Source organism: Podarcis pityusensis (assembly GCF_964106645.2).
Source record: "Podarcis pityusensis genome assembly, chromosome: 8".
Classification (NCBI taxonomy): Eukaryota; Metazoa; Chordata; class Lepidosauria; order Squamata; family Lacertidae; genus Podarcis; species Podarcis pityusensis.
Genome location: NC_138033.1, coordinates 69308982 through 69336153, shown reverse-complemented (window position 1 = coordinate 69336153; position 27172 = coordinate 69308982). Strand labels below are relative to the sequence as shown.

At 44.2% G+C, this 27172-nt stretch overlaps 1 protein-coding gene across 4 annotated transcripts in view; it reads left to right on the top strand.

Moving 5' to 3' along the window:
- Positions 1 to 27172, top strand: part of PLCH2 (phospholipase C eta 2) — a 339924-nt gene that overhangs the window by 167384 nt on the left and 145368 nt on the right. The window contains exon 1 of one of the 4 annotated variants that reach the window (XM_081016005.1): positions 8899 to 9203. The exons of the other annotated variants lie outside the window; for them this stretch is intronic. Coding sequence (XP_080872131.1) covers positions 9161 to 9203 — 43 coding nt within the window. The 5' untranslated portion in view covers positions 8899 to 9160. Of the gene's footprint in view, positions 1 to 8898; positions 9204 to 27172 lie in introns of those variants that run through there. 4 annotated transcript variants of the gene reach the window in all.

Below are 27172 nucleotides of genomic sequence, written 5' to 3'. Positions count from 1 at the left end.
CCTTCACATGTGAATTGCATGTGTCACTTGGTAAAACGCCTTCTGACTTCATAACGTGTTATTACGGCATGCAAAGAGATTGTGCCTCACTCTAGGGTTTGACAAAGCCTAGGAGCCAATGGGAGGGTGACCAGCATTTATTTGCAGGCAATGAGCCCCAGAAAGAACTCTTGCCTTATTCTTCAAAGAGAATCACTGCAACCATTAGCCACTGAAAGCAGTTTGCATTTACTGGGAGACTAGTACAAGAGGATTGGATACTCCTACTCAAGAGTAGACTCATTGAAGTCAATAGAGTATTATCTTGCTAATTTACACCCATAAATTTCAGTAGGCCTACTCTGAGTAGGACTTAGTTGGATAAAAGCTTGTGTTTAAACGAATTCTTTTCTGAGTGGTTGGGAATGCATGGTGTTTTCCAGCTTCAGATGTTACAGGCTGTGGGATAAGCCCCTTTGGATCCATTTGAGAGAGGAATCTATGGACGCAATCAAGGTCGGCCTGATATATTCTGTAGACATCACATATTACTGGAAGCTCAGCCGTGGTTTGCATGATGTGCATGTAGTGCCATTAAGATGCGTTAAAATAAGGATGAGGAAAATGATCTAATTATTTTTTGGTGGGACAATCACTTAGTAGGCTTCTGAAGGAACTTTGGGGGTCTTGCCCCAGCAGTTTCTTTATTGTGGCGTAGATCATTTATTCGTGTCAGGCTGCCTTGTTTCTGATTGCTTTTTCAATCTCTTTTTGCTTAGCTGTCTCCCAAGGTGGTTGTTTTGGCTTCTTGTACATCCCCGATTTAATTTCACATGCATTTCCTACTTTGCAAAAGCAATTGGGCTAGGTGGGGGGTGGGGGTGGGGGAAACGACGACCCCAGGTTACTTTTGTAAGCATAAATGAAGAAGGTAAGTTAATGACTCGTTTTTGCTCTTGCTAGTGCCTTCGGCTAATTAATATGTCTTGGCCAATGTCTGGGGAAGGAAGAGAGAAGGGAAGGAAGGAAGGAAGGAAGGAAGGAAGGAAGGAAGGCCAGAATTTAATTCACAGCCATCATCATCATCATCATCATTTATTATTTATACCCTGTCCATCTGGCTGGGTTTCCCCAGCCACTCTGGGCAGCTTCCAATAGAATATTAAAAACTTGATAAAATATCAAACTTTAAAAACTTCCCTAAACAGGGCTTCCTTCAGATATCTTCTAAAAGCCAGATAGTTGTTTATTTCCTTGACATCTGATGGAAGGGCATTCCACAGGGTGGGCACCACTACCGAGAAGGCCCTCTGCCTGGTTCCCAGTAACCTCACTTCTTGCAGAGAGGGAACTGTCAGAAGGCCCTGGGTGCTGGACCTCAGTGTCAGGGCTGAACGACGTGGGTGGAGGCACTGCTTCAGGTAGTTCTGTAGTTATCTGTATTGGAATGGAAGCTGGATGAGAAAATGAAGAAATGGTAAACTCAAACTTTCTGGGTGTCCTGAGGTAGCAGCACTAGTAGCGTAGCAAAGCCACCCTCATAACAATGGTGTAACTTGTTGTTTACCTGGATGGGGCAGCACCACTGAGCATGTTATGTACTGAAGTTCTCACCCTGGGCCAGCAGGGGGATACCGTAGATAGTTCAGGTCCACATATGCAAATAAGGGATCGAAAGTGACGTTCAGTGATTGGATAGTTACAGAAAGTTGTTACAGTTATGTTGTACTGGAGCTCTATATAAGCAGGCTGGCTGAACCCTTCAGTTCAGTTCTGTTCTGGCCTGTGAATAAACAAGGGCTGTTTGAAGAATCGCTGTGTCGTCTGATATGTTCACCCACAACTTAACAGAGCACCTTTGCACCAACAAGAGTGCTGGATCCGTGTTCTTGTTCTGCCCCTCCTCCTGTCTTTTCACAACTGTTATTCGTGGCTTATGTTGCAGAGCCTGGCATAGCAGGCAAGGTGTATTGGGCCACTGGCAAATCCCTATCCTCAGGAGAACGCTGCAGAAAAGGCTCACCAAAGGCACTGTAGGCAACCAAGCAAAGGCCCTGTAAGTGTACGGCTGCACGAAAGTCCCAAAGGGATCTGGGGAATAAGCATTCCTCCCAGTGACGGGTTGCTGTGGAGATTGCGTTAATGATGCCACGGGGGGAGGACTGTGGTTGATAGGACAAAAGTAAGCAGCCATAATGGTAGCTCTGCTTTCCACGCGAACGTTTAAGCCCCAATGTTCTCCTGCAGGGTCTAAGGAATGATCTGCACTGAATATCTAGTCCCAACAGCTTGCCTGGCCACAGGTGCACTTGCAAAGAAGGGACCCGTATGAGCGTATCTGTGCTGTAGCTTTAAACAGGTTTAGAAGTCATTTCCTCTTCCTAGGGAATTAGAACCCTGGAGAAGGCGGGCATTTTTAGAATCCTCGCCAAACCAGAATTCTTCGGAGGAAGCCAAAGCAGTCTCATTGGTATAAAGGCAGCATTTGTTTATGGTGTAGGTATACCCATGGTTGTGGTCTGTGCAGGTTGTATCTAATGGGTCTGCTCTGAGCAGTGTGGGATTTCACAGTTACACCATACAAATACAGGAATTGGTACTGGCTGTAGAATTTAGCATCCCGAGAAAAAGGATGAGAGTGGACCATTGCATTGGTTTGCATTTTCACCTGTCTATTCTACTCTACTCAATTGGGTGGGTCCCATTTAAGACGCAAGCTGATCATATATGTGCTATCACACACACACACACACACACACACACACACGTTTCTAAAGGATGTTTAGATTTTCATTTTATTTAAAAATGTTCATACTAACATTATTGGTAACACAGAGAAAATGTGTTGCAGTGTCGCTACTCTTAAGACACATCACACTATACATTTAAAGCAATGCCATACCACTTTAAACAGCCATGGTTTCTTCCAAAGAATTCTGGGAGCTGTAGTTTGCTTAGGGTTCTGAGGGTTGTTAGGAGACCCACATTCCCCAGAGCTAAAATTCCCAGAGTTCCTTGGGAAGATGGATTGGTAGTTAAATCGTTTTGAGAATTGTAGCTCTGTGAAAGTAACGGGGGTCTCTAAATTCAAGGTAGTAGCACAGTGGTACCTCAGGTTAAGAAATTAATTCGTTCTGGAGGTCTGTTCTTAACCTGAAACTGTTCTTAACCTGAAGCATCACTTTAGCTAATGGGGCCTCCTCCTGCTGCTGCTACGCAGCCGCTGCACAATTTCTGTTCTCATTCTGAAGCAAAGTTCTTAACCCGAGGTAATATTTCTGGGTTAGTGGAGCCTGTAACCTGAAACATATGTAACTTGAAGCGTATGTAACCCGAGGTACCACTGTACTATTATACCTAAATGGCTTGGGACCCAAGTAGCTAACAGAGTACCTTCCCCACTTTCAACCATCTCAGACCCAATGTTTGGCAGGTGAGGGCTTGTTGGTGGTGCCCCCACTGGGGCTGCACAGTTGGCGTTGACCCACGACAGGCCTTCTCAGTCATGGCTCCCCATATGTGGAATGCCCTCTTTGGTAAGGTGTGCCTGTCTCCCTAATTTCAGGAGGAATTAAAAAAACATTCCTGTTTAACCCAGGCATTTGATGGCTAAAAGATGTTGTCCCTGGCAACCCTGAAATCATTAGCTGTTCTAATTTAATGATATTGATGTGTTTACTGCTATGGGGTCCTTTTTAGTCTAGTTTCTGGTTTCCTACTGGAAACTAGGGTCCCCCAGTCCTTTGGGCAGTCCAAAGCTCATGCCACATATGCCCAAATCTCTTGCTGCTGGACCGGCCTGAATCAAATGTTTGGTTATTTCTTTTTGCATTATTCTGGTTTGCCACACAATTCTTTGGCCCTTCAGTCTTATGCAAGCTCACCTCACCTCTGGTAACCATGGTTTCCCCCCCTTGAAGATTATATACTTGATGATAAAATTTTCATTGGATGCCCCACAATCTGTGTGCAATTCTATTATCTTTAAAATATTCTATTGGGTGACTCAGTTCTTTTATACACCTAGACAATATTTTCCTTATTTGCATTCTGCCCCCCCCCGACTCTGGTTTAAAACAATTAACTTCTACAATTTCTCTACATCAATTTATGTTAATATTCCTTAATGATCTCCAACCATTCTGCATGAATTTGCCACTTCTTTAAATAGCCATACACGTCTCTGAAATAGTCAGGTCCTGCTTGTGTGAACGTACGGCTGTCACCAGTGGAAAAGCTGAAATGATCCACAAAAAAATAATAATGTTAAAACCACTTGTTCTGCTTTTTTTGTAACAGGTTCTGATGGTGGATATACGACAGCCATGTTCACTGCTCCTGGCATGTGAGCTGTATTAACGTAAACTGCTTTTTGATACTCAGTAAGGGTTGTATCCAACTAAAGTCATACTCGGAGCAAAACCTTTCATATCAATGGGACTGGTTGACTGAAGTTCATTGATTTCAATGGGTCTACTTAGATTATGACTTGGATAAAACCCTACATTTCCATTTCTGAAAACGCTATCTCCCATCCATCACCCACATGACAAATGTCAGGTTCTCCACTTTTTGTTTTATAACTAGAAAAATATTGGATTGTATCAAGTGGTAGTCGCATGTAGAGCAGAGCCATTGAAATTAATGGGCATGAACGAGTGACTAACTCAGGCCCATTAATTCCAGCGGGTCTTCTCTGAATAGAATTTACTTGGGTGTCTTCACTACTTCTTTATACATACTTTTTCACATAGCTTGCAAAAGAACCTGGAAAACCCTCTTCATACTTCATACTAGAATTTCCCAGAAAAAAGGATGGTCTGTCCATTATGCAATGCTTTTGTTTAATCTAATTACAAGGCTTTCCTTGCATGTAGCAATCATTACCTTGACAGCACCGGTGTGTAACCTTGAGTACCCCCTGAAAAAAGGCACTTTGGCCATTTCCCCCCACCATTTGTAGGGTGGGGTAGTGGGGATGAACTGAACATGGTGTCGAAGATGGTGGGGTGGAAGAGAAATTTGGCATTTGGGTTTAATAATAAATTCCACTTCCTCAGGAGCTCTGGGGATTGTGAACGGTGTGTGTGTGTGTGTGTGTGTGTGTGTGTGCGCTCCTAACCATTCTGAGCTCCCTTAACCAACTCCACTTCCCAGATTTCTTTGGGGGAAGCCACAATTGTTTAAAGCTGTACAGCACCGCTTTAAATGTATAGCGTAAGCTTACAAAGCTTACAAAGTTTGCAATGGATTGCTCTTGGTTCTCACACGGAGGCAGTGACAACTATGAAAGGCAACAGCTGTAGTGTAGCAACTGAGACCGTATTTCCAATTTGCCAGGACCAGACCTCGCCTTTAGACACAATCTAAGAGACAATACATTTAGCATATTTGCGTCTAATCCGGATTCCATCCCCACCTGCCACCTCAAAACAAAAACCTCCTGAATATATCTAACATGTTTGTTTGTGCACGGGTGGCGCTGTGGTCTAAACCACTGAGCCTCTTGGGCTTGCCGATCAGAAGGTCGGTGGTTCAAATGCATGTGATGGGGTGAGCTCCTGTTACTCTGTCCTTGCTCCTGCCAACCTAGCAGTTTGAAATCACACCAGTGTGAGTAGATAAATAGGTACCACTGAGGGAGGAAAGTAAATTGCATTTCTGTACGCTCTGGTTTCTGTCACAGTGTTCTGTTGTGCTAGAAGCGGTTTAGTCATGTTGGCCACATGACCTGGAAAGCTGTCTGTGGACAAACGCTGGCTCCCTTGGCCTGAAAGCGAGATGAGCACCGCAACCCTCATAGTCACTTTTGACTGCACTTAACTGTCCAGGGGTCCTTTACCTTTTACCTTTTTGTGCACTAGAATTTTTAATCACAGGTCTGGGAATTGTTTTGCCTGCCTGTTTTTTTATTATTATTTCAAAATTGTATTAAACTAGCTTTGTTATGCTATTGCAGGGCACTTTGTGAAGGGTTTGTTGTTGTTGTTGTCTTGAAAGACAAGATTTAAATACCTAAATAAATAATACAAAGTCTTTTCCTGCCTTCCCCTGCTTTTCATCTCCCCCTGCTTCTCTTGTCCCTCCTCCCCTCCCATCTACTTTTGACTGCCAGCCCCTTTGGGCAACAATCTGTCATACCTCTTCTTCGTAAAGCTTCTCTTTGTAAAGCTTGCATACACAGATGATGCTGTGTACATAATCTTAATAAATATGTAATAGATGGGGAACAGTGCTAAGTACACTCTTCATATTTGGAGCCTGCCCTCCCTTCAAATTTTAGCACAGAGAAGCCCTAAGGCTGGGCTTGGAAGCCATCCACCAACTTGGAAGTCCTTAAAAGGGGGTCAGAGAACCTCATGGAGGATAGAGCTACAAATGGCTGTTAGCCACGATGACTATGCTCAGTTTCCACTGTCAGAGGCAGTAATGCTTTTGGATACCACCCGCTGGAAACCGCAGGAGGGGAGAGTGCTCTTGTGCTTGAATCCTGCTTGTGGGTTTTCCACAGGTCTCTGGCTGGTCACATGCTGGACTAAATGGGCTTTTGGCTTGATCCAGTAGGCCCTTCTTCATGTTCTTACTGCAATTCAGGACCTAGAAAGCAAATAACATACTGGGGATTATCCAATGTTAGTCCTACTTTGGATAGAACTGTTGAAATCATTGGCTAACTTAGGCCCATTAATTTCAGTTGAGTCTATTCTGAGACAGGGATGGCTGCAAACTTACCATTTTGCACTTTTTGCAAACCAATCATGCTTCTTTTGCAAATTGTGGAAATGTGTAGAATTTAAGATAGGGAAAATGAGAAAACTAGGTAACTCAAACAGTTTGTTTGTCCATCCCTGCCCTGAGTAGGACTGCAATTAAATGCAGCCCTCTGAATCCACACAAACCTGGGGGAAAAAATAAGACTTCCACCTGTGCCTTTGGGAAAGCATCTCTGAAGGGAGCCAGCAGATGCTTTTGCCAGTGCCAACAACCATTTCTAACATTTTCTGGCCCCTTTCCCATTCTTCTTCCAGTTACTACATCCTGGCAAGCTCGCATATGGAAAAAAAACCCCGAGCCGGCTTGCCAGATAGATATTTCCACCCCACTCTTCGAAAACCATGTTATTGAGTCAATAGTCTGAAGAGAACAGCTTGCATTTGTCTACTGATGGCTTGCTTTTGAAAGGCTGAGGCAGGAGGGCAGGATTTATGGACTGAGAACTCTTCTCCCTCCCCATGATAAGACTTTTTTGCAAGGGGGGGGAAGACTTTTTTTCTGCCATGGCTTGCATTCCCTTAGGGTAATGCGGGGTGTGAGACTCTCTGTTTTCCCCTCCTCGTGACTTACATAAAATCAGACAAAAGGCTACCTGTAGCCCTTGAGTGGCTCATTGCCCACCCCGGGGGCAAGTGTAGTTGAGATTGTAACCTTGGCAGGTGCAGAAGAGAAGGGACAAATTAGAGAGTCTGGGTGGTGTCCAACAAAGTTGCATGTGGAATAGACCCATTGACACTAATGGGCCTAAGTTAGCCATGCCCATTTATTTAAATCAGTGTTCTCTGGGTAGGACTAATGTTGTATACCTGGAAGCATGGAAGGGTTGCCTTGTGACCCTTTAAATCTGCTATTATTTAGCTATTTCTTAGATTTTTCATACTGGGATGCGGGTGGCACTGTGGGTTAAACCACAGAGCCTAGGACTTGCCAATCAGAAGGTCGGCGGTTCGAATCCCCGCGACGAGGTGAGCTCCCATTGCTCGGTCCCTGCTCCTGCCAACCTAGCAGTTCGAAAGCACATTAAAGTGCAAGTAGATAAATAGATACCGCTCCGGCGGGAAGGTAAACGGCATTTCCATGTGCTGCTCTGGTTTGCCAGAAGCGGCTTAGTCATGCTGGCCACATGACCCAGAAGATGTCTGCGGACAAACGCCGGCTCCCTCGGCCTATAGAGCGAGATGAGCACGCAACCCCAGAGTCGGTCACGACTGGACCTAATGGTCAGGGGTCCCTTTACCTTTACCTTTAGATTCTTCATGAGGTCACAATGAAATACCATCTTAAAATCAGTATAAAAGAAATTACATAGAGTGTCCCCTGAAATATATTGATCTCTGACACCAGAGGCCAAGAAAAAAGGGGTGCATCTTCAGCCTCCCATTGAAGCTTTGCAATGACAGTGCTAGGTGCACCTTTGTGTAGGTGTGTGGGGGATAAATTATGCAGTGAGTTTTGTCCGGACTGAGGGTCACAGTAGAGCTAGGAGATATAGCAGCCAGTGCCACAGGATTGGCTGTCTCAGGTCACCTGGTTCCCTGGAGAATTGAGAGGAGGATTCTGTTCTCGAGTGTTTTGCTGTCCAGCTGTGAACTGTCTGCAGGCCCCCCTCCAACCAGCAGCCCCCTTGATGCTTGGAGTAGGGACCTAATGTTTGACCCCTCTGGTGCTTGTCCCAACCACTGACCTTGCAGGGCACAATTCCTCCCATTTTACAGGTCAGAAAGCTGAGGCTGAGAGAAGCCACCCAGCAAATTCATGACTGAAGATCACATCTCCTGGTTCCAAATCCAGTATTCCCTTTCTTCCCCCACCGCAGTAGCTGTTGGGGAGAAAATATATATAGGTGTGAAAGAACACAGCAGAGTTGTTTTTGAGCTGACGCGCCATGTGTGGCGAAGCAAAAATTGGTAACAAATGTTTCTAGCTGAGGGAATGTGTCCCTTGGGGTGGGGAAAAGGGGGGGCATACATCACTTGGCTAGGCACCGGTTGTCACTTCTTTTGACCCCCCCCCCCGCTCCGCTGCAAATAAATCACCCTGCGATCTTTCGGGGAGAGCAAGCCCTGAAGAGTTAATAACAAATTATCCCAGGTGGCTGATCACAAAAGAAGCTGGCAAAATTCATTGAAGCTTCTGTGCTGGTTGCGTGTGTTCGTTCTCTCCCTCTCTCCCTCATTCTTTCTCTCTCTCTGCCTACCTGTCATACTGTACGTGGACCAGCATGAATCCAGGGAGGGGAGGCAGCGTCTTAAGAGAACTTTCTGCTTTTGCATTGAGGTGCATGTCTTTGCATGCTTGGCAGTTGCCCGTATTTCCCCCCAAAATGCTCTCGGAGGCTCAATGATGCGTCTTGCTTCGGAGCTCTGTTACTTCCTCTCTTCCGCCTCCTTGACTCCCTTGCTGGAATATGGATGATCTGAACACCATTAGATGCCTCAGCCCAGATCAAGGTAAGGGAGGAATATTTGTTTATCTCCCACCCCACTTTTTTTAATCACATTTTCCCCGGGGTTTGTGTTGAGATCCAGTTGCACCTTGCAGGGAAACCTTAGCCCCAGCCAGCATTCCAAGGAGACAGGTATCTATTATTTAAGGTGGCTCAGACACCTTATTGGAACAGAGGCAGCTGTTTCTCAGCTGGGGAAACTTGGCTTCCTACCTGACATTTCTAACTCAATTGCTTCCCCAAACAAGTGCACACTCCCCGGAAAAACAGAAGCAGCCTCTTGCCCTCTGATGAGCAGCAGCAAGGCAGAGGCAAAGTTGCACCGGCAACCTGGTGCTTTTTCTTTCTTTCTTGCAGCTCTTTGACAAGAAGCAATTTTTTTTTGGGGGGGGGGGATAGGAAACAAGAACAAAACAAGAACAAAACACAGACCTTTCCTAACCCAACAGCTGAAGGGAAGACAGCAAAGAAGTAAATAATATTCCCTCCCAGCCCTTGAGCCACAAGTCTGTTTTTGCAAAGAATATGTGTGTGATTTGCTTTCCCTTACCCCCCCCCCTCCTCCCCAAAATAGATACAGCTTCTTTTTGAAGGTTTTTGGTTTTGACAACAGAGATGCCCCCAAACCTTCCAGGGCACAATGTCAGACCAGAAATGCATTTAAGTTGTGTTTAACACCCACCCACCCACTTTGGATAGTTTGCATTTGCCTTAATTGATTTTGCCAACAGCAGGAACTTACGGGAGAGGAAAGGTGTTGCCTTCTTGGTAGACACCTTGGGAAGTGTGTGTAATTTAAAATGAACTTGTATGGCTTAAGGCACTGGTGTGTGTGTGTGTGTGTGTGTGTGTGTGTGTGTGTGTGTTGTATAGAAGTGGAAACTCTTGCTGTTTCACCCTTGGCCCAAATCCTGCAGCAGTGACCCTATGCTGCTGCAACATTAAGAACAGCAGTCAAATGGCTTTAAATAATTCATGGCACTGTATTTTCATGCCTCTTAGCCATGTGGCGTTATGATACTTTTTTACAGGAAGTAAAAGAGGTGTGACTTGGAGCTGACTCCTGTGGGGAGGGAGCAGGCAGGGCGGCGGTGGGGAGTGTGGCAGCGATCTGTCTTCACATTTTTAGCACCTTCCTGATAGTTCTCCACCTCCCATGCCCAATGTGTGCATGCTGTGTCTAACACAGCTATCTATACATCTATCTGTGAAGTGAGAGCCGGCTTTCTTAATCGGTGGGGTAGCAAATAGAAACCCAGAATTTGCCAAAGAGTGGTTTTGTGCATTTCTTCCTCCACTCATCATATAAAGGGAAGTTGGACACCCAGAGGTAAACACAAGCTGGGGCTATTGGCTGAAAAAGCTTTGGAAACCAGCCCTTCCTGGCTATTGGCTTTGTTGATGTGGCATTAGGGAATGTTTATGAACATTTCAACTGCTCAGAAGTTGTTGTTCTGTTAAAAAAGCTCCATATACCAGGGCCCAGTGTAAATGGGCAACTGTATGAGACAGGGCAGAAGGATAAACACAAACTCCATTGCACCCCAAAATACACATGCACAAATTGATGTGGTTCTTTTCCATTCTGCACCATGTCTTGGTAAATGGTTTGCAACCACCACAGTGGGAAATTCTGAATGACCTTCTTTAAGATAGCTGAATAAAGGGGGAAACCAACAACTCCTTTAAAGAAAAGCTTTAAAGAAAAGCAGAGTTCATTTATCTGGAGCATTGTGTGATGAGTTTTTCACTCTGGCCCAGGAAAGGTTTCTGTAGGGCTCCCATCTAATCCAAAGAGTAGGTTTTTGGGAAGCAAGAGAAATTAACAGAAATACCAAGGTGGTTCACAAAACAATATAAGATGGAGCAAAAACAGTATTAAGACATCAGCATCATTTACAGTAACCAGGAACATCAGGAGCTGGTATTAATGTAAACACCCAGATGTATATCTTTAACTACTGGCAGGAGCAGCCCCAGAGCTGGTACTAAGCTGATCTCCAAAGGGAGATCATTCTGCACCACCACAAATGAAGCCCTTGTTTGCACCTTTGGGCGATAGACATCTGCATACTGTGGTATATTCAACAGGGATTGCTCTGTAGATCACTGCAACACTGTAAGGGAGAAAGCAGTTTCAGGCCTGGTAAGCCAAGTCTAAAACTGTAAACTTGGCTTAGTAAACGGGGATCTAGGACAGCTCTTTCAGCCTAGTTGTGTTATAGGCACAGCAGGAAGCCCCACTTGGCACCTAGCTTCCCCATTCTGCACAAGCTGCAGCATACAAACCAGTCTGAATGGCAGCCCTACAATAAAGCAGATGACAGCAATCCATTCATGAAGTCACCAATGTGTGGCTCAAAGTAGCCAAGCTGCCTTGGAATGGTCATAGCCGACATCCCATCTGACTCTGGTAACAGAGGATGTGTCTGTTCCTTAAAAGGGACTGCAACTAGTAAATTCTCCTATTCCCAGACCTGTGAGTTGCTTGCCCATAAAAGCTCTGTCTTATCGGGATTCCTTTTCAGTTTATTGGTACTCATCCAACTCATCACTGCATGTAAACACCAGTCTAGTCATGCACAGTTATTCCTGACTCAGATGTAACAAAGAAATAGAGACAAGAGTCATCCGCATAAGGATAACACTTTGCTCCAAATCTCCAAATGACTACTCCCAACAGCTTCACATAGATGCTAAATAGTCCTGTTCCTTTCTTTTTCCTGATGAAGGTCACCCATCAGGATGACCAAGGCCAGTTATTTCCCAAAACAGCATCTGAACAGAGACTGGAATGTATCTAGATAATCAGGATCTCACAAGAGTCCCAAAGCTGGGTTGCCACCACCTTCAGGTTTACCTTACCCCCAAAGAAGGTACTTGTGGGGCCACCTGGCTAACCTGAAAAAGCCATGATGGAAAAGATCAAGAGAGCATGTGGTTGGTCGAACCAGTGCGAGTGTCTTGTCCACATTTGCAGTCTTCAGCAATTGAAACTACACATGATGGCATACTTGCATCCCTTGCTTGGATCTGTCTTAACAATGACATTCAGGTTGCTATGGAGGTGAGCGATTTTACACTCAAAAGTGCCTAGAAAAATTGTGGCAGTGGGCTTTCAAGGGTTCTAACGTACTGTCCACTGGGCCAGTCATTAACAAACCCCTCACCACTTGAAAAAAGCTTTGCTCAGAACACCACAGGGCTGCCCAAGCTCTGCAGCAGTGGAGAGGGCAAGCATGAGTGATGGTGTTAACGGCCCCTTGCATTACTGTTCTACAGTGAGAGCAAGGCCTTGCCATGGTCACCAGCTCTAGTTACTCCACTGCAACCTGAAGATTCAGAAATCCATCATATTCCATAATTCTCTGGGGATGGACCATATGGATAGGTAGGGATGTTGGGGACAGGAAGGTGGGGGGACAGGAAGGGGATATGTAATGACAATGTGAAATAATGGGAAAGCTTCTTCCTTGGACCTTTCATACTGCAATATCTGCCTTTTGACTGAGCAGTAACCCCAACATCAAATACGTGTGTATGGGGAGAGAGAGAGAGGAAAAAAGTATGTTCAGAGGCCAAAAATGAAATGTTCCAACTTTCCATGGATTGCACCTGTGGGAGGTGCTCTGAGCCCCAGAAATGGTTATGATAATGTTGGGACTTTTGTTTTGCTTCTTTTGAGCAGTACGTTCTTATACCTTCCCTCCTCAAGCTCCAGCAAAATACCATCAAATTGCACAGAGTTGCATAACTTTGATGTGATTTCTGTAGCATCCAGCTTTTCTTGGTAGAAACGTTTACTTTACTTGGTATAGAATGTTTTGTGTTTTGGCGTTCAGTGTTCACAAATCTGCAAGTCCATCTCAAGGGTGGACCGCATGCTTTGGATGCAGAAGGTCCCAGGTTAAATCTTTGGAATATTTGGTTTAAAGGTAGCAGATGATGACCAAGACCCTTCTCTGCCTGAGCCAGTGTGGTGTAGTGGTTAAGAGCGGTAGTCTCGTAATCTAGGGAACCGGGTTCGCGTCTCCGCTCCTCCACATGCAGCCGCTCCTCTTCTTCTTCTGAGACAGCCACCTGAACCACCATCTGTTTATAGCAGGACAAATAATTTGACATGACATGGGATAGCCTCCCCATGTTCCTTATGTCGCCACATTGAAATTGCTGCTAAAGCCACAAGAGCTGCATATACATCAGATGCCCTTGTGTGTATTGGTTTGTTTTTCATTCAGAGGGAATGATGGCTCAGTGGAAGAGCACCTGATTTGCACGGAGAAGCCCTCAGGTTCATTCCCTAGCACCTCCTGTGGTTGTACCCAACTAAGGCCTTTTAATCCCGCTGAAATTAATGGACCCAAGTTAGTCATGTTCATTCATTTCATTGAGTCTGCTTTGTGGGATACAACCTTTGCTTTAAGGAAGGACCCAAGTCCCTGAAAAGCTCCTGCTGGTCAGAATAGTCAATACTGAATTAGATGGGCAGTTAGTGTGACACAGTATAAGGCAGACTCCTTTGTCCCTGGTCTCTGAGAGTGTGGTGCGGGGCAATCCTGATCCCTGGAACCTTTCATTTTAGGACTCACACACTCTGCACGATGCTTTCTTCTCCCAGATTATTCATGCATGGAGTAATGAGGGCAGGAGATATTTATCAAATGTGAGCGGAGCGTGTCATCCACAGCATCTGAGCTGTTCCCATTAGTTAACCATTCTGCTGCATTCCCTGTCATTCATCTTGCCGCATTTAGTCCTGGCTGTCAGTTCTGCTGGTGTCAGGCAGGAAACCTACCTGTTTTGTGGGGCCAGTTGTCCTCCCTGATCAATCCATCTTGACTGAGAAGTAGCAAAGTGGCTGCTTCAAAAATGTGGTTCTGCCGTAATTGGGGTTCTTGTGCATTGCTTATTAATTGCTCAGTCCTCCAAGTGCAGCGTTTGCCTTGGGAAGGTGCATCAATTCCAAGCAACATTCAAGGGGCGTCATGCTAGATCTGCACATCCTAAGTGCGTGTATGCACATTTGAGAAACTTAACAGTGTGTAGGAATGAACACATCAATGGGGAATGGTGCTGGTCTCCTTGAAATTCTATTGTAGCCTTTGGACTACAACTCCCATCAACCTTAGCCAGTGTGGCCAATGATCAGGGATGGTGGTAGCTGTAGTCTAAGGCATCATGCTTGGGAAGGCTGGTCCCCTGGATTCCAAAATGTGCTTAAATATTTGTTCCCGAAATTACATGGGATGGTGGAGTTGTGCCTAGGGACGCGGGTGGTGCTGTGGTCTAAACCACTGAGCCTCTTGGGCTTGCTGATCAGAAGGTTGGCAGTTTGAATTCCCGCGACAGGGTGAGCTCCTGTTCATCTGTCCCGGCTCCTGCCAATCTAGCAGTTTGAAAGCACGCCAGTTCAAGTAGATAAATAGGTACCACTGTGACGGGAAGGTAAGTGGTGTTTCCGTGTGCTCTGGCACTTGTCACAGTCCTCCGTGCACCAGAAGCAGTTTAGTCTTGCTGGCCACTGTTAGGATTCATTCCCCGTGTTGCAGTCATGGGATTGGTTTTATCACATGACCGTGTATGTTTTCATTCAACATTATGGGAAGTGACGGAGACAGGATGTTTATATTACTGTGTTTCTGTGATGTAGGATTATTGTCCTTTGTTCTTTCTATTTGTTGTCTGATGCTGAAGAGGAAGGAGCTGAGTTACGATGCTCCAAGTGTGCATATGTAAATCAACGTAGTATAGCCAAAAGCTGCGCTACTGAGTCTGTGAGCTGACTGCCTATACTCTGCTGATCCTGAAGTGTGCTGGTGCCTCTTGGTATCAGTCGCTGTGATGTTCGGGCTGGAGAAAGCTTTTGAATCTCCCGAACGACCAACCAGGAGGGAGAGAACATGCCAATTGTCTCTTCTGGACTCCTACTCGTGTGTAGGACCTCCTGACAGCCACATGACCTGGAAAGATGTCTGTGGACAAATGTCGGCTCCCTTGGCCTGAAAGCGAGATGAGCGCCACAACCCCATAGTCGCCTTTGACTGGACTTAACTGTCCAGGGGTCCTTTACCTTTTTACCTTTACACACTCCAGTATATTTTGTTAGGATTTCCCTGGAACTCTCCCAACAGGTAGTGCTTGGTTCCATCAGTTAGAAAAAAATCCATCATTGGGATAGAAACTCAGGCAGGTCAGGAAGCTGTTTTACCGTATACAAAGTCAGACCATTCACCCACCATATCAGTATTGCTTACACTGACTCGCAGCAGCCAAGGTTCCAGAAAGGAGTCTCTTGGCCAGGCTGGGGATTGAAGCTGGGGCTTCTGCATGCTAAACATGTGCTCTGTTTAACACTGAGCTATCGCCCTTCCCTTAAGACATAGGAGCATATGAAGCTGCCTTATACTGAGTTAGACTTTTGGTCCCTCTAGCTAAGTCTTGTCCACCATGACTTGTAGCAGCTTTCCAGGGTTTAAAGGGGGGGAGCATTCCCAGATTAACCTGAAGATGCCAGGGATTGATCCTGGCACCTTCTGCATGCAAAACATTTGCTTCCCCAATGCATACCCTCTTGTGCCTTTAAAGAAAGGCAGGATACAAATGGGGCAGAAGATAAATCCTTGTTTTCCAGTATTCCCGTTCCCAATGTCCACCAACCCATTTCTTCCATTAAATCCTCCCACAGACTTCGCAGTCTCCAAACTGCACTTTCCCATCACCGATGCGTTCCCTGACATTCCCTGGCAAACTATTTGCTTTGGCTGATGCATTATTAAATTAGCAGAGTTGGCTTCATCAGGGCAGTAACTGCATAGATAACGTGTTCCAAGCTGGAGAGTTGGGAGTGAATAGGGGAGCTGATGCTTTTGGATATGGAACTAGACCCCTTCAGGACTGCAAATTTCATAGACTTAGGAAATCGCCTCTCGCAAATTGCAGGCTTTGGACTTCATTCGCACAGGAAGACATCCAGATGTTGGGAAGCAGGCCATTTTCAGTTGCATTCCCACCTGATTTTGCAAGGATTTTAAGTTTTGAAATGAGTTTTTATGTAGGCTTCCCAGCCAGCTAATACTGGCGGTCTGACAGTAAAAGACAGCATTCTTCTGATAATGGCCAGTGTTGTCTGGCTGGAAACTCCCTGGTTCTTGGTTTTCCTTTTTCCTTTCCTTTTGCTAAATCCATCTCATCTCTGCCACATTCTGCCGCAGCTCTTCTCCACTGAACCCACCCACTAATAATAGGTAACTAAGCCCTGATCTGTAAAACATTTATTCCCAAGTAGGCTTACAGCAGCCAATAACATTGCTCTGTCAGAGGCCAGAGTTTGTATGTATAGATATTGTTATAGCAAACCCTCCAACCAGTGCTAGAAACTGAGATATGAAAGCTAGGAGCTAAATGGCACCTTAAACATAAGTTATGGGTGCAACAAGGGAATGTCAAGGCGTGCTTTTCTATAACAAGAATACAAAGCTGAAAATGGATGAACTGCAGCTAAAATATTCTGTTCATTTTTCACATGGTCTAGTCCTTCCCCTGCCAACCCCAGTCTAAAATTAAATAAACCAATATAAAACTAAAACAAAATAAATGCTAAAAACATCAACATACCGCAGGTGGCGCTGTGGGTTAAACCACAGAGCCTAGGGCTTGCTGATCAGAAGTTTGGTGGTTCGAATCCCCGTGACGGGGTGAGCTCCTGTTGTTTGGTCCCTGCTCCTGCCAACCTAGCAGTTTGAAAGCACGTCAAAGTGCAAGTAGATAAATAGGTACCGCTCCAGCAGGAAGGTAAACGGCGTTTCCGTGCGCTGCTCTGGTTCGCCAGAAGCGGCTTAGTCATGCTGGCCACATGACCCGGAAGCTTTACACCGGCTCCCTTGGCCAATAAAGTGAGATGAGCGCTGCAACCCCAAAGTCGGCCACGACTGGACCTAATGGTCAGGGGTCCCTTTACCTTTACCTTTTAAAGAAACAAAGTGAGAGAAAACCACCCTCGCATAAGGGATTGCAGAGGGATGTTAATCCCCTTTACTTCTCCCAACAAACTCCCTTTGACCTATTTGTAATTGGGCAGGCTTAATACATGTTTGGCCAAAAGGAGGAAAATTATAGTCATTTTTAGATCCCCATTATAGTGAATGGGCAAGCAGAGAGCTTCATTTGATATGTAGTTGTTTGGAACCTGGAGCTCAGATTGAAGAGGAGAGAGAGCACAGAGTGGCCTGGAAGGAGACTGGAATTTTTAAAAATATACAGACATGAGGTAAATCTTGAGGCTTGGGCATACAAGTAATCTGAGCCTGCCAGTCTTTTGCTCTTTCCCCAATTAATTAGAAACTTTTAGCCCTTGGCCAGGGTGTGGGGTGGGGAGGATAAGTAAAACACTTGCATAGATATTGTATGGTGGGGACATTTGTCTAGCTTGAATGTTATAAATTGGGCTTCCATGGTGGAGGAATTTGATGGCATTTGGTGTAATTCAAGAGCACTCATTATCTCTAGGAAAGGCTGAGAGAGGTCTTAGCTGGAGCAGTAAATGCTCAGCTGTCCTTCAGGGAGCTTAAATTCTCTCGCAGGTTCTTTAAAATTGTCACTTAATTAATTGGATTAATGCAACTGGGCAGCTCTTTGCATTAAAAAGGATTCTTACAAAGCCCCATAGGATTTGAGACCCCATTAGACCATGTAAGGCCTCCACGCTTTTCAGCTTTTCTGAGCTGAAGGCAAAGGCGCAAATGATCTTGTAAAAGAAACTGCCATTGTCTGCCCATAGGGACAGGGGCATGAATGACAGTGTGAAACAAGTGTTCGCAAGGACGTGAAGAACCAGCTCTTTCCCATGCAGATCTTGGCTTGCTTTAAAAATTATTTATGCACTGGTTTAGTTACTGCAGCTTTAGGCCTTAACAAAGAACCACAATCAACCACATGTGTAGGCTGTTCTTCCCTTGGATTGTATCATATCTTGGGATGTCTTCTGGATCTCTCACTTGGCAAACAACAACAACAACAGCAACATCGTCATCACCCAGGCCCCTCCCCCTGCACATTCTTAATTAGTCCAAAATGGATTACTGTATTTTTCGCTCCATAAGACACACTTTTTTCCTCCTAAAAAGTAAGGGGAAATGTGAGTGCGTCTTATGGAGTGAATGGTGCTACGCAGAGAAGGAGAGCTGCGCAGCGCCCCTTCAGCGAAGCACCTCTCCTGCGAAGCGGGAGGAGGAACAGCAGGGGCTTCTTCTGTTCCTCCTCCCACTTCACTGAAGGGGCACTGAAGGGGCTGCACAGCAATCCCTCTTGCTGTTCTGGCTTCTGGGATTCAGAATATTTCCCCCCCCCCCTTGTTTTCCTCCTCCAAAAACTAGGTGCACTTTATGGTCTGGTCCGTTTTATAGAGCGAAAAATACAGTATTTAAGAAACCCACAAATTAATCCATGAATTTTTCAGATTAATTTAGGACCTCTGCTTTAGGTTTGAACTGCAAAGTGGTGTCAGGGAAGACACAGCCAGGCATGGGAAGTGCTGCAGGATGTATCAAGGCCTCTGTGCCCTGTCACATATCAAAGAAATCTTGGGTGCCCATAAAAAAAATATGAAAAGACCTCTGTGTCTTTGGTCACATACATTTAAAGCACATGCCTCTCCACAAAAGAATCTGGGAACTATAGTTTGTTAAGGGTGCTGGGAATTGTAGCTCTTTGAGGCAGTAGACTACAGTTCCCAGGGTTCTTTGGGGGAAGCAATGTGCTATATGAGTATGGTGTGGGTGCAACCTATTATGTCCCTTCCGAGCCTAAAGTGAGCCCTCCCTGCTTTTTTGACAATTGACCGACTCTCCGGGGTAGACTAGATTCTCAATCCTTTTGGGGGATTGTTGGTTGCCATCGAAGATCAAACTGTTCTCCGATGGAAGCTATTTGCCTCTGTAGCTGCTCCTGAGACAGCTGGTAGTGTGTTGTAGTGTCACAAGATATGGCCACAGGCTCAGGAGATCTCCTAAGGCTGGGCACCCATCTGTCAGAGAAGCTGCAGCTGCCAATATCCTGCACTGCAGATTCTGCAATGAGTATGTGGTTGGATCTTTGATGGGAGAGATCTGAACTGCTGGTGGGGCTGGCAGGTCCGCATTGGGATGCCTCCTCAAGCTGCAACATCCCTGCTGAATGGGGGATGCAAGCTGATGTAAATAACTGCTGGCTGTTATTCTTTGTTTCTCTCAGGGATGGGAGAGAGAGAGTTGGCTTCAAGCAGCTGTGTTCTTGGCTTAGGAACACTCAGGATAACAATGCCTGCGAAGCCCCTGTAATAAAGTGTGCAAATAGTTAGTGCTTTTTCCTTCCTAAACACCCCCTGGAGCTGTTTGCTCCCCAGACATTTTCTACTGGTAGCTCCTTGGTGCAACCTGGACTGGAGAAATGCTGTGCTGTAGTCTTGCACTGTAAATCATAGTGGGAATTGTTTTAGTTGGCCTTTATGGCTGAAACATGGACCAGAACTATAGGAAATGGGTGCTGTGCTAGAGCAGAGTGGAAGGATCCATTTTAGGCAAAGCCTGAATTCTTTTAATGTCTTTTTCAGCATATCCCATTTCAGGAAGCATGAATGATCAAGTCTTTCTCTTAGTCAAACATATCCAATTTGCACTTTCTGAATCACAAACTGAAACACATCCTTCAAAAGTTGCCCATGTATGAATTCTCTCCAGCCAAATAATGTGTACTAAAGATGCACAGAGTAGGGTAAGGGGCACATAAAAATGCATCTGCTATTGAAAATAAGAGACAAAATTCCCGTTATATTGGGGAAATGTATCTGCAAATATATGTACATTAGGCAAAATAATACAAAACTATGCATGCTAAGATAAATTTGTTGATGAATTTTCACGTAGACTTTAAACCGATGTTGAAATGTGGTGAACTGAATTTAAGATTGTAAAAATGAGAAACCGAGAAAGAGAGAGAAACAGAAATTGATTTACCGTATTTTTTGCACCATAACACTCACTTTTTTCCTCCTAAAAAGTAAGGGGAAATGTCTGTGCGTGTTATGGAGGGAATGCCTACGGGTGGCATGCCTACGGATTTTCCTCCTCTAAAAACTACGTGCGTGTTATGGTCGGGTGCGTGTTATAGAGTGAAAAATACGGTACTCTTCCCTACTCTTAGCAGATCAGCTTATTCTTAGCAGAACAGCTTTACAGAAACCTGGAAAGTTTGGTGGTTGCTGTACATGATAATCACAGTTTAGCCCTAGTGGGTTGGAATATAAACCACCATGGAATGTAGCCTGGATTATGGCAAATTTTTTTTTATTGGAGTGAGATTCAGAGAGATGGCTGGCAGAAAGAAAGGGGAAGGCGGTAACGGTGCTAATTTACTCTTGGCTGTGGAAAGTTTTCTGCTAATTAAACAATTACTGCTGCAAAATGAACTGCAAAATGAGGGGGAATTGTTTCTTAGTGGCCTTGCATAAACGACAATTGGAAAACACTAATTGTCCACACTAAATCATAAGGTTGCAGTGCGCCAGATCAATATCTTTTTGATTCTTTGATTCTGCAAAGAGTTATTTGACTTTTGAACCAATTATCAGAGCTACTTTGTAGCCAGCCTGTTGGAAAGGATGTGGATTTCACGCTAGGAGGTTTCAAACGCTAGGACTGAAAATCTCTGGTTTTCTCCCCTATTTTGAAGCTTCCCAGAAAGATGCCAAACATTCAAGAATTGTATTTTGCACTTCAGTGATGACAACACCTAAAGTTACACCCAGTGCAAATTCTACTCAAAGTAAACTCGTTGCAATTAATCGACATGTTGACTTCAGTTGGATCTGTTCTGAGTAAAACTTTGTTGGAGATAACCTTCAACATTTATGTTAGCAGTTGCGGGCATTTGAAGGCACTAGCACATGGGTAGGCAAACTAAGGTCCAGGGGCCAGATCCAGCCCAATAGCCTTCTAAATCCAGCCCGCGGGCAGTCCAGGAATCAGCGTGTTTTTACGTGAGTAGAATGTGTCCTTCTATCTAAAATGCATCTCTGGGTTATTTGTGGGGCATAGGAATTCATTCATTCCCCCCCCTCCAAAATATAGTCTGGCCCCCCACAAGGTCTGAGGGGCAGTGGACCGGGCCCCTGCTGAAAAAGTTTGCTGACCCCTGCACTAGCAAAACAAAATAATTCTGAAAGATTTCAGTAACTAGGCAAAATATATCTATGGCATTATTGTTGTAAAGGTAAAGGGACCCCTGACCATTAGGTCCAGTCGCGGACAACTCTGGGGTTGCGTGCTCATCTCGCTTTACTGGCCGAGGGAGCCGGCGTACAGATTCTGGATCATGTGGCCAGCATGACTAAGCCGCTTCTGGAAAACCAGAGCAGCGCACGGAAATGCCGTTTACCTTCCCGCCGGAGTGGTACATATTTATCTACTTGCACTTTGACATGCTTTTGAACTGCTAGGTTGGCAGGAGCAGGGACCGAGCAACGGGAGCTCACCCCGTCGTGGGGATTCGAACTGCTGACCTTCTGATCGGCAAGTCCTAGGCTCTGTAGTTTAAACCACAGCGCCACCCGCGTCCCATTTTTGTTGTACATTGTTTTAAATGTTTGCTTTCCTCCTGGGATTGTACCCCCAAGTGTGTTTTATAAGCTGGTCTCTGACTGTAATAAATTATCTATCTATCTATCTATCTATCTATCTATCTATCTATCTTTCTATCTATCTATCTATCTATGGCATTAACCGACCATCAGTGGACAATAGTATAGAAACTGGATCGCCAGTGGAACTCCTCCTTTTCCTGTCTGTCCAGGGGTGTTGTTGTTACATGGAACATGCAGATATATTTAAAGCCCCTTTGTCATTGGTTACTCAGTGCCTGACACCTGAATGGATATTCAGAGATTGAAAATAAGGAAAAGCAGGGCATTCCAGGATCAAATCAGGCGGGATAGCAGTGAAATAACACGAGGCATGAGAAACCTTTGGCCCTCCACATGTTGCTGAACTGCAATTCCAATCATCCCTGATCACTGGCCATGCTTTCTGGGGCTTGTAGTTCAGCAGATTGAACATCCATCAACTCAGTAGCTGGAAAGAACCACAGGTTTATTTTAAGAAGCCCCAGGTACTCAAATGTAGCCTTCACAACACCTCATATTATTTCCCTCTATCTGATGTTAGTAAAACATGCAGCCCTAGACATGTTTTCTCATTAAGTACAAGTAAATCTCATTAAATACAAGAGGGCTTGCTCCAAAATGAAGTGTGTGTCTGGGGGAATGCAGCTTTAGAGAAGAAAACCGGATTATTATAACGTGAGTGGCAGCAGAAAAAAGGAGAAGCATCAGCCATTATTTAAAAGGAGGAATAATCTTAACTTGAAACCTAAGTGTCAGTAAGACTGGTTCTAAAGATGTATCCTTAGGAAGGGTCTTCCACACCCCAAGGTGCTACCTTTATTTCAAGACATGATGAGCTAGGGAGGAAAATTTTGCTTAGTCAACTTTTTTCCAAGTGAACTGACCCAATTCGTTCATCCCAGACTAAAACATGGATTGTTACATAATTATCGTTCAGAGCTCCAAATTTTGCAACTTGGTTCTTGACTCAAAAAAAGTACTAACATTTACAAGAAATTGTGTGTTTTAAGAGAAAATGTGTACAATGAGATGAAATATGTAGTTGAATACATGTTTAATTACACTTTTGCATTTCTATCTAACTACAGTATATATCTATCTATCATCTATCTATCTATCTATATCTATCTATCTAACTATCTATCTATATCTATATCTATCTATCTATCTATCATCTATCTATCGATCATCTATCATCATCTATCTATCTATCTATCTATCTATCTATCTATCTATCTATCATCTATCTATCTATCTATCTATCTATCATCTATCATCTATCTATCTATTTATCTATCATCTCTGTCTATCTGTCTATCTGTCTATCATCTCTCTATCTCTCTATCTCTCTATCTATCTATCTATCTATCATCTATCTATCTATATATCATCTAGCTATCATCTATCATCTATTATCTATCATCTATCTATCTATCATTTATCATCTATCATCTATCTATCATCTATCTATCTATCTATCTATCTATCATCTATGTATCATCTATCTATCTATCTATCTATCTATCTATCTATCTATCTAATCTATATCTAGCTAGCTAGCTAGCTAGCTAGCTATCATCTATCTATCTAATCTATCATCTGTATCATCTCTCTCTATCAATCAATCAATCAATCAATCAATCATCTATATCTATCATCTATCTGTTGGGTATGAAAACAGGACAGAGCTGGCTTAGGGCTGAACACATGTGAAAATGACATGGATGTGGAAATAGACTTATATATCCTTATCATGAGGCCTCCTAGAACTACAGGTGGCAATAACAGTCCCCCAAGCCATGCAGGAAAAGAACTTTTCAGAAAAGGATCATTTTTTATATGTGAAATTAATTGCTTTGTATACTTTTAAAATTGTATTGCAAAATCACTCTAAGGCACTTAATAGGAAATGATTCATAACTGTAATAATAATAATTATCGATAACATCTCAGAGGAAAGGTGAGCATTGCAAGCTCTGAATTCTTCTTTGGATTGTATCAATATGCAATCTGGAGAATGATAGCTTTCCTCTTCTCTCAGTTTTATCTTGTTAAATACAATGACTCAAAGTCACACCACTGCAATCAATATAGGAGAATTGAAATGCGGGGCAGGGGGAGTTGGGGAACCCATTCCCCACAGATGACTTGAGGGATGGCGGGCTCCCCACCTTAATTTCCCTCTATGGAATGTTGTGGCTCCATTACATTCAGTGGACATGAATTATGCAGGGGAGGTAAATCTGTTCCATTAGATTGCATGGGGATGGAAACACAGATGCTGTAAGGGGGAAATAGAAGGGTGTCCAGTGCCCATTCCCATGTGAAACCCCTGGGGAGGCCTGGTCACTACCCTCGCTCTTGGATCTTGTCCCTGCATCCTCTTTCTGCCATACCGACTAATACAGCAACTTCTCTCCATTTGTTTTTGAAAGGGCCAGGTGGGAAGGGGCTTCAATGGGTGGGTGAGTTGGAAACGAGCTCTTTCGGAAAAGTTACCAGAACTCCAACAACTTCTGCCTTAACCCAAGGCGAGCTTCAGAGGACTCATCCACATTTGCTTGCCGCAAGCTTCTGGGATTGCGCTCCTTTGCAATTCTGAGCCTGTCTTGTTCTTCTCTTTGTCAGATTCCTTGGCAGGGCATTAATTCCACCCCACCCCCACCAAACACACACACACAATCCTGCAGATAGAGATTATCCGATTACTGCTTCATCCTATTATATTCAGTGTCAGGAACAGCAGCCTATTATAGCTTGAAAGGAGAAAAGTGAAGCCTGGCATTGGACTAGTCTCAGCACCTTTGCCATCATTACTGCTAGTACTTTAACTAGCATTGAAGCATAGTTAACATACATATGAGCTGGGGTTCTTCTCTCTGCCCACTCCCTGCTTCACTGTAAGTCCAGTGTTTTATCAGAGGATGCATGTATTATTAGAGAATGCGGTGGAGGAAGTTTGCTACTCTAAGGAAATGCTCCCTTTAATGGATGAGGCCCACAGAAGAGCCTTCATGACCCAGCAAGGAGAATAGGAGAGGAAGGGTGATGAGAACTAGCACAGAGGTAAAAGCGGTGAGCCCATGAGACCAGTCAAGAAAGGAAGCGATCAGGACCATGGACAGAGCACAGTGAAGTGGATGGAGGCAAGTCTAAGGTCCAGAACAGTGTCTCCTATATTACTGGTCTACTGAAAAAGCGTTCTTCTCCCGATCCGAATTTCGCCCTGGCTTCAGAGTTCCAATAACTTAGTCTTGTGTACAAAGCGGGACATGCAGTAGGAATCCTCAATGGTTCCAAGTTTTTCAAAATAATTTCTGTATTGCATAGAGCAGGGGTGGGGGTGGGCATGGCTCCCCGCCTCCCACCGAGAGCCACATTCCCTCAGGGGCAATCTGCTGCAGGCCACGTGCCCCTGGTGGGCAAGGCTGAAAATGATTGGTGGGTGGTGATCGGGCAAAATGTGGGCAGGGCCATCTCTTTTTCACTGTGTGCCACCTCTTTCTTTCTGACACCCTCTTCTCTCTCTTCCTTTTTCCTCCGAGATAGAGGGGGGACAGATCATTCTTGAACTAATTGCTTGCTGAGGCCTTTTGAAATCAGGCCTGCAGCCATAGGTGTACAGTATAGCGTGCACCCACAGATCAGATCAGCCTTTAGCATCTTCATTTATTATAAGTGCATTTGAGGGGGTGGGGAGATTCAACATGAATATGCATATAAGTGCATCAAGATTATTTTCGTGCAGTGCTGCACCAATGTGTGGGACCACACAAACAGAATTTTGATGCAATCTCACATATGCTGTCATATTAATCTGTTACATGTGTATTTATCCATATTGATAAAACACCAAAGAGAGAGAAAAATCGTGATATGAATGTATATGATGTTCTTTTCTCATTGCTTTTGGTTTTTTGCCACCACACAAACAAAATGGGGAGAATGTGTGCATGAATAACATCTTGAACACTTAGAATACTGTTGCAATTATGCATATTATATATATTGGGATTGAGTTTTTTCCCTTTTTATTTAAATATTGTATGCTTAGCATAATAACTAGGAGCTTAAACTATGAATCAGGAAGCCCCCATTTAAAAACCTTGGTGTATGGGCTGATCTCAGTTGCTATCCTTAAGCAACCTACTATCACAGAATCATAGAAATTGAGCTGGAAGGTACCTTGAAGGCCATTTAGTTCAGACTTGCTGAGTTCTGGTAGTCTTGTATCTCTATCATCGTTGGCAGGTAGTGATGGGGCAATCTGTCAATTTTGGTTTTTCTTCGTTTTTTCCCCACTCCTAAATTTTCCTAATTTCTCATGAACATTTATTCAACATTTTAGTTCAAAATTTTCCTGATAGATACATTTTGTGTGTGCAGTTTTGCCTAATATGCACATGTTTTTCTCCCCAAAGCATCCCCCCAATATAATACATATTTATATATGAATGAATTTCCTTTATTACAGTCACAGACCAGCATAAGCAAAACATCTAAATAAATAGCAGAACAGTATCTCCAAGCAGATAACTATTAAATTAATTGAGATCAAGAACCAAACGTAGATTAAAACATGTACATAGAATACTTGATTAAACATAGATAATGGATGAATAAAAACCGATAAGAAAAATTTAAAGGAGATCAGTTAAAAGAGAACAGCTGTATGGGGCGGGGCTTCAGAAGTGCGGATCTAACAGTATGGGCCTTCTATTTAGGACTAATTTGTAGCATAGACCATCCTTCAACGAATATCTATCATGGCAGCACAAAATCTGGCGACTAAATATGTGACTTCTGGGCATCCGTCCTGTAGTAATAGGGAGATGTAGTCTTGTTCTGAACTTATATAGGATGGGCTGGATAAACCTAGCTCGAATGTCTATGTAATACTGGCAGTGAAGAAGGGCATGCTCTGTTGTTTCCTGCTGCCCAGAGCCACAAGGGCATTTCCTCTCCTCATATGGTATCTTCCTATAACGGCCTTCCTGTATTGCTGAAGGGAGGGCCTGACAACAGGTCAAGGTGAAAGCCCATATTTGTATATTATTTTCACAAATTTATGCATTCTGTAAAGTAAAGGTAAAGGGACCCCTGACCATTAGGTCCAGTCGTGGCCGACTCTGGGGTTGCAGCGCTCATCTCGCTTTATTGGCCGAGGGAGCCGGTGTACAGCTTCCGGGTCATGTGGCCAGCATGACTAAGACACTTCTGGCGAACCAGAGCAGCGCACGGAAACGCCGTTTACCTTCCCGCTGGAGCGGTACCTATTTATCTACTTGCACTTTGACGTGCTTTCGAACTGCTAGGTTGGC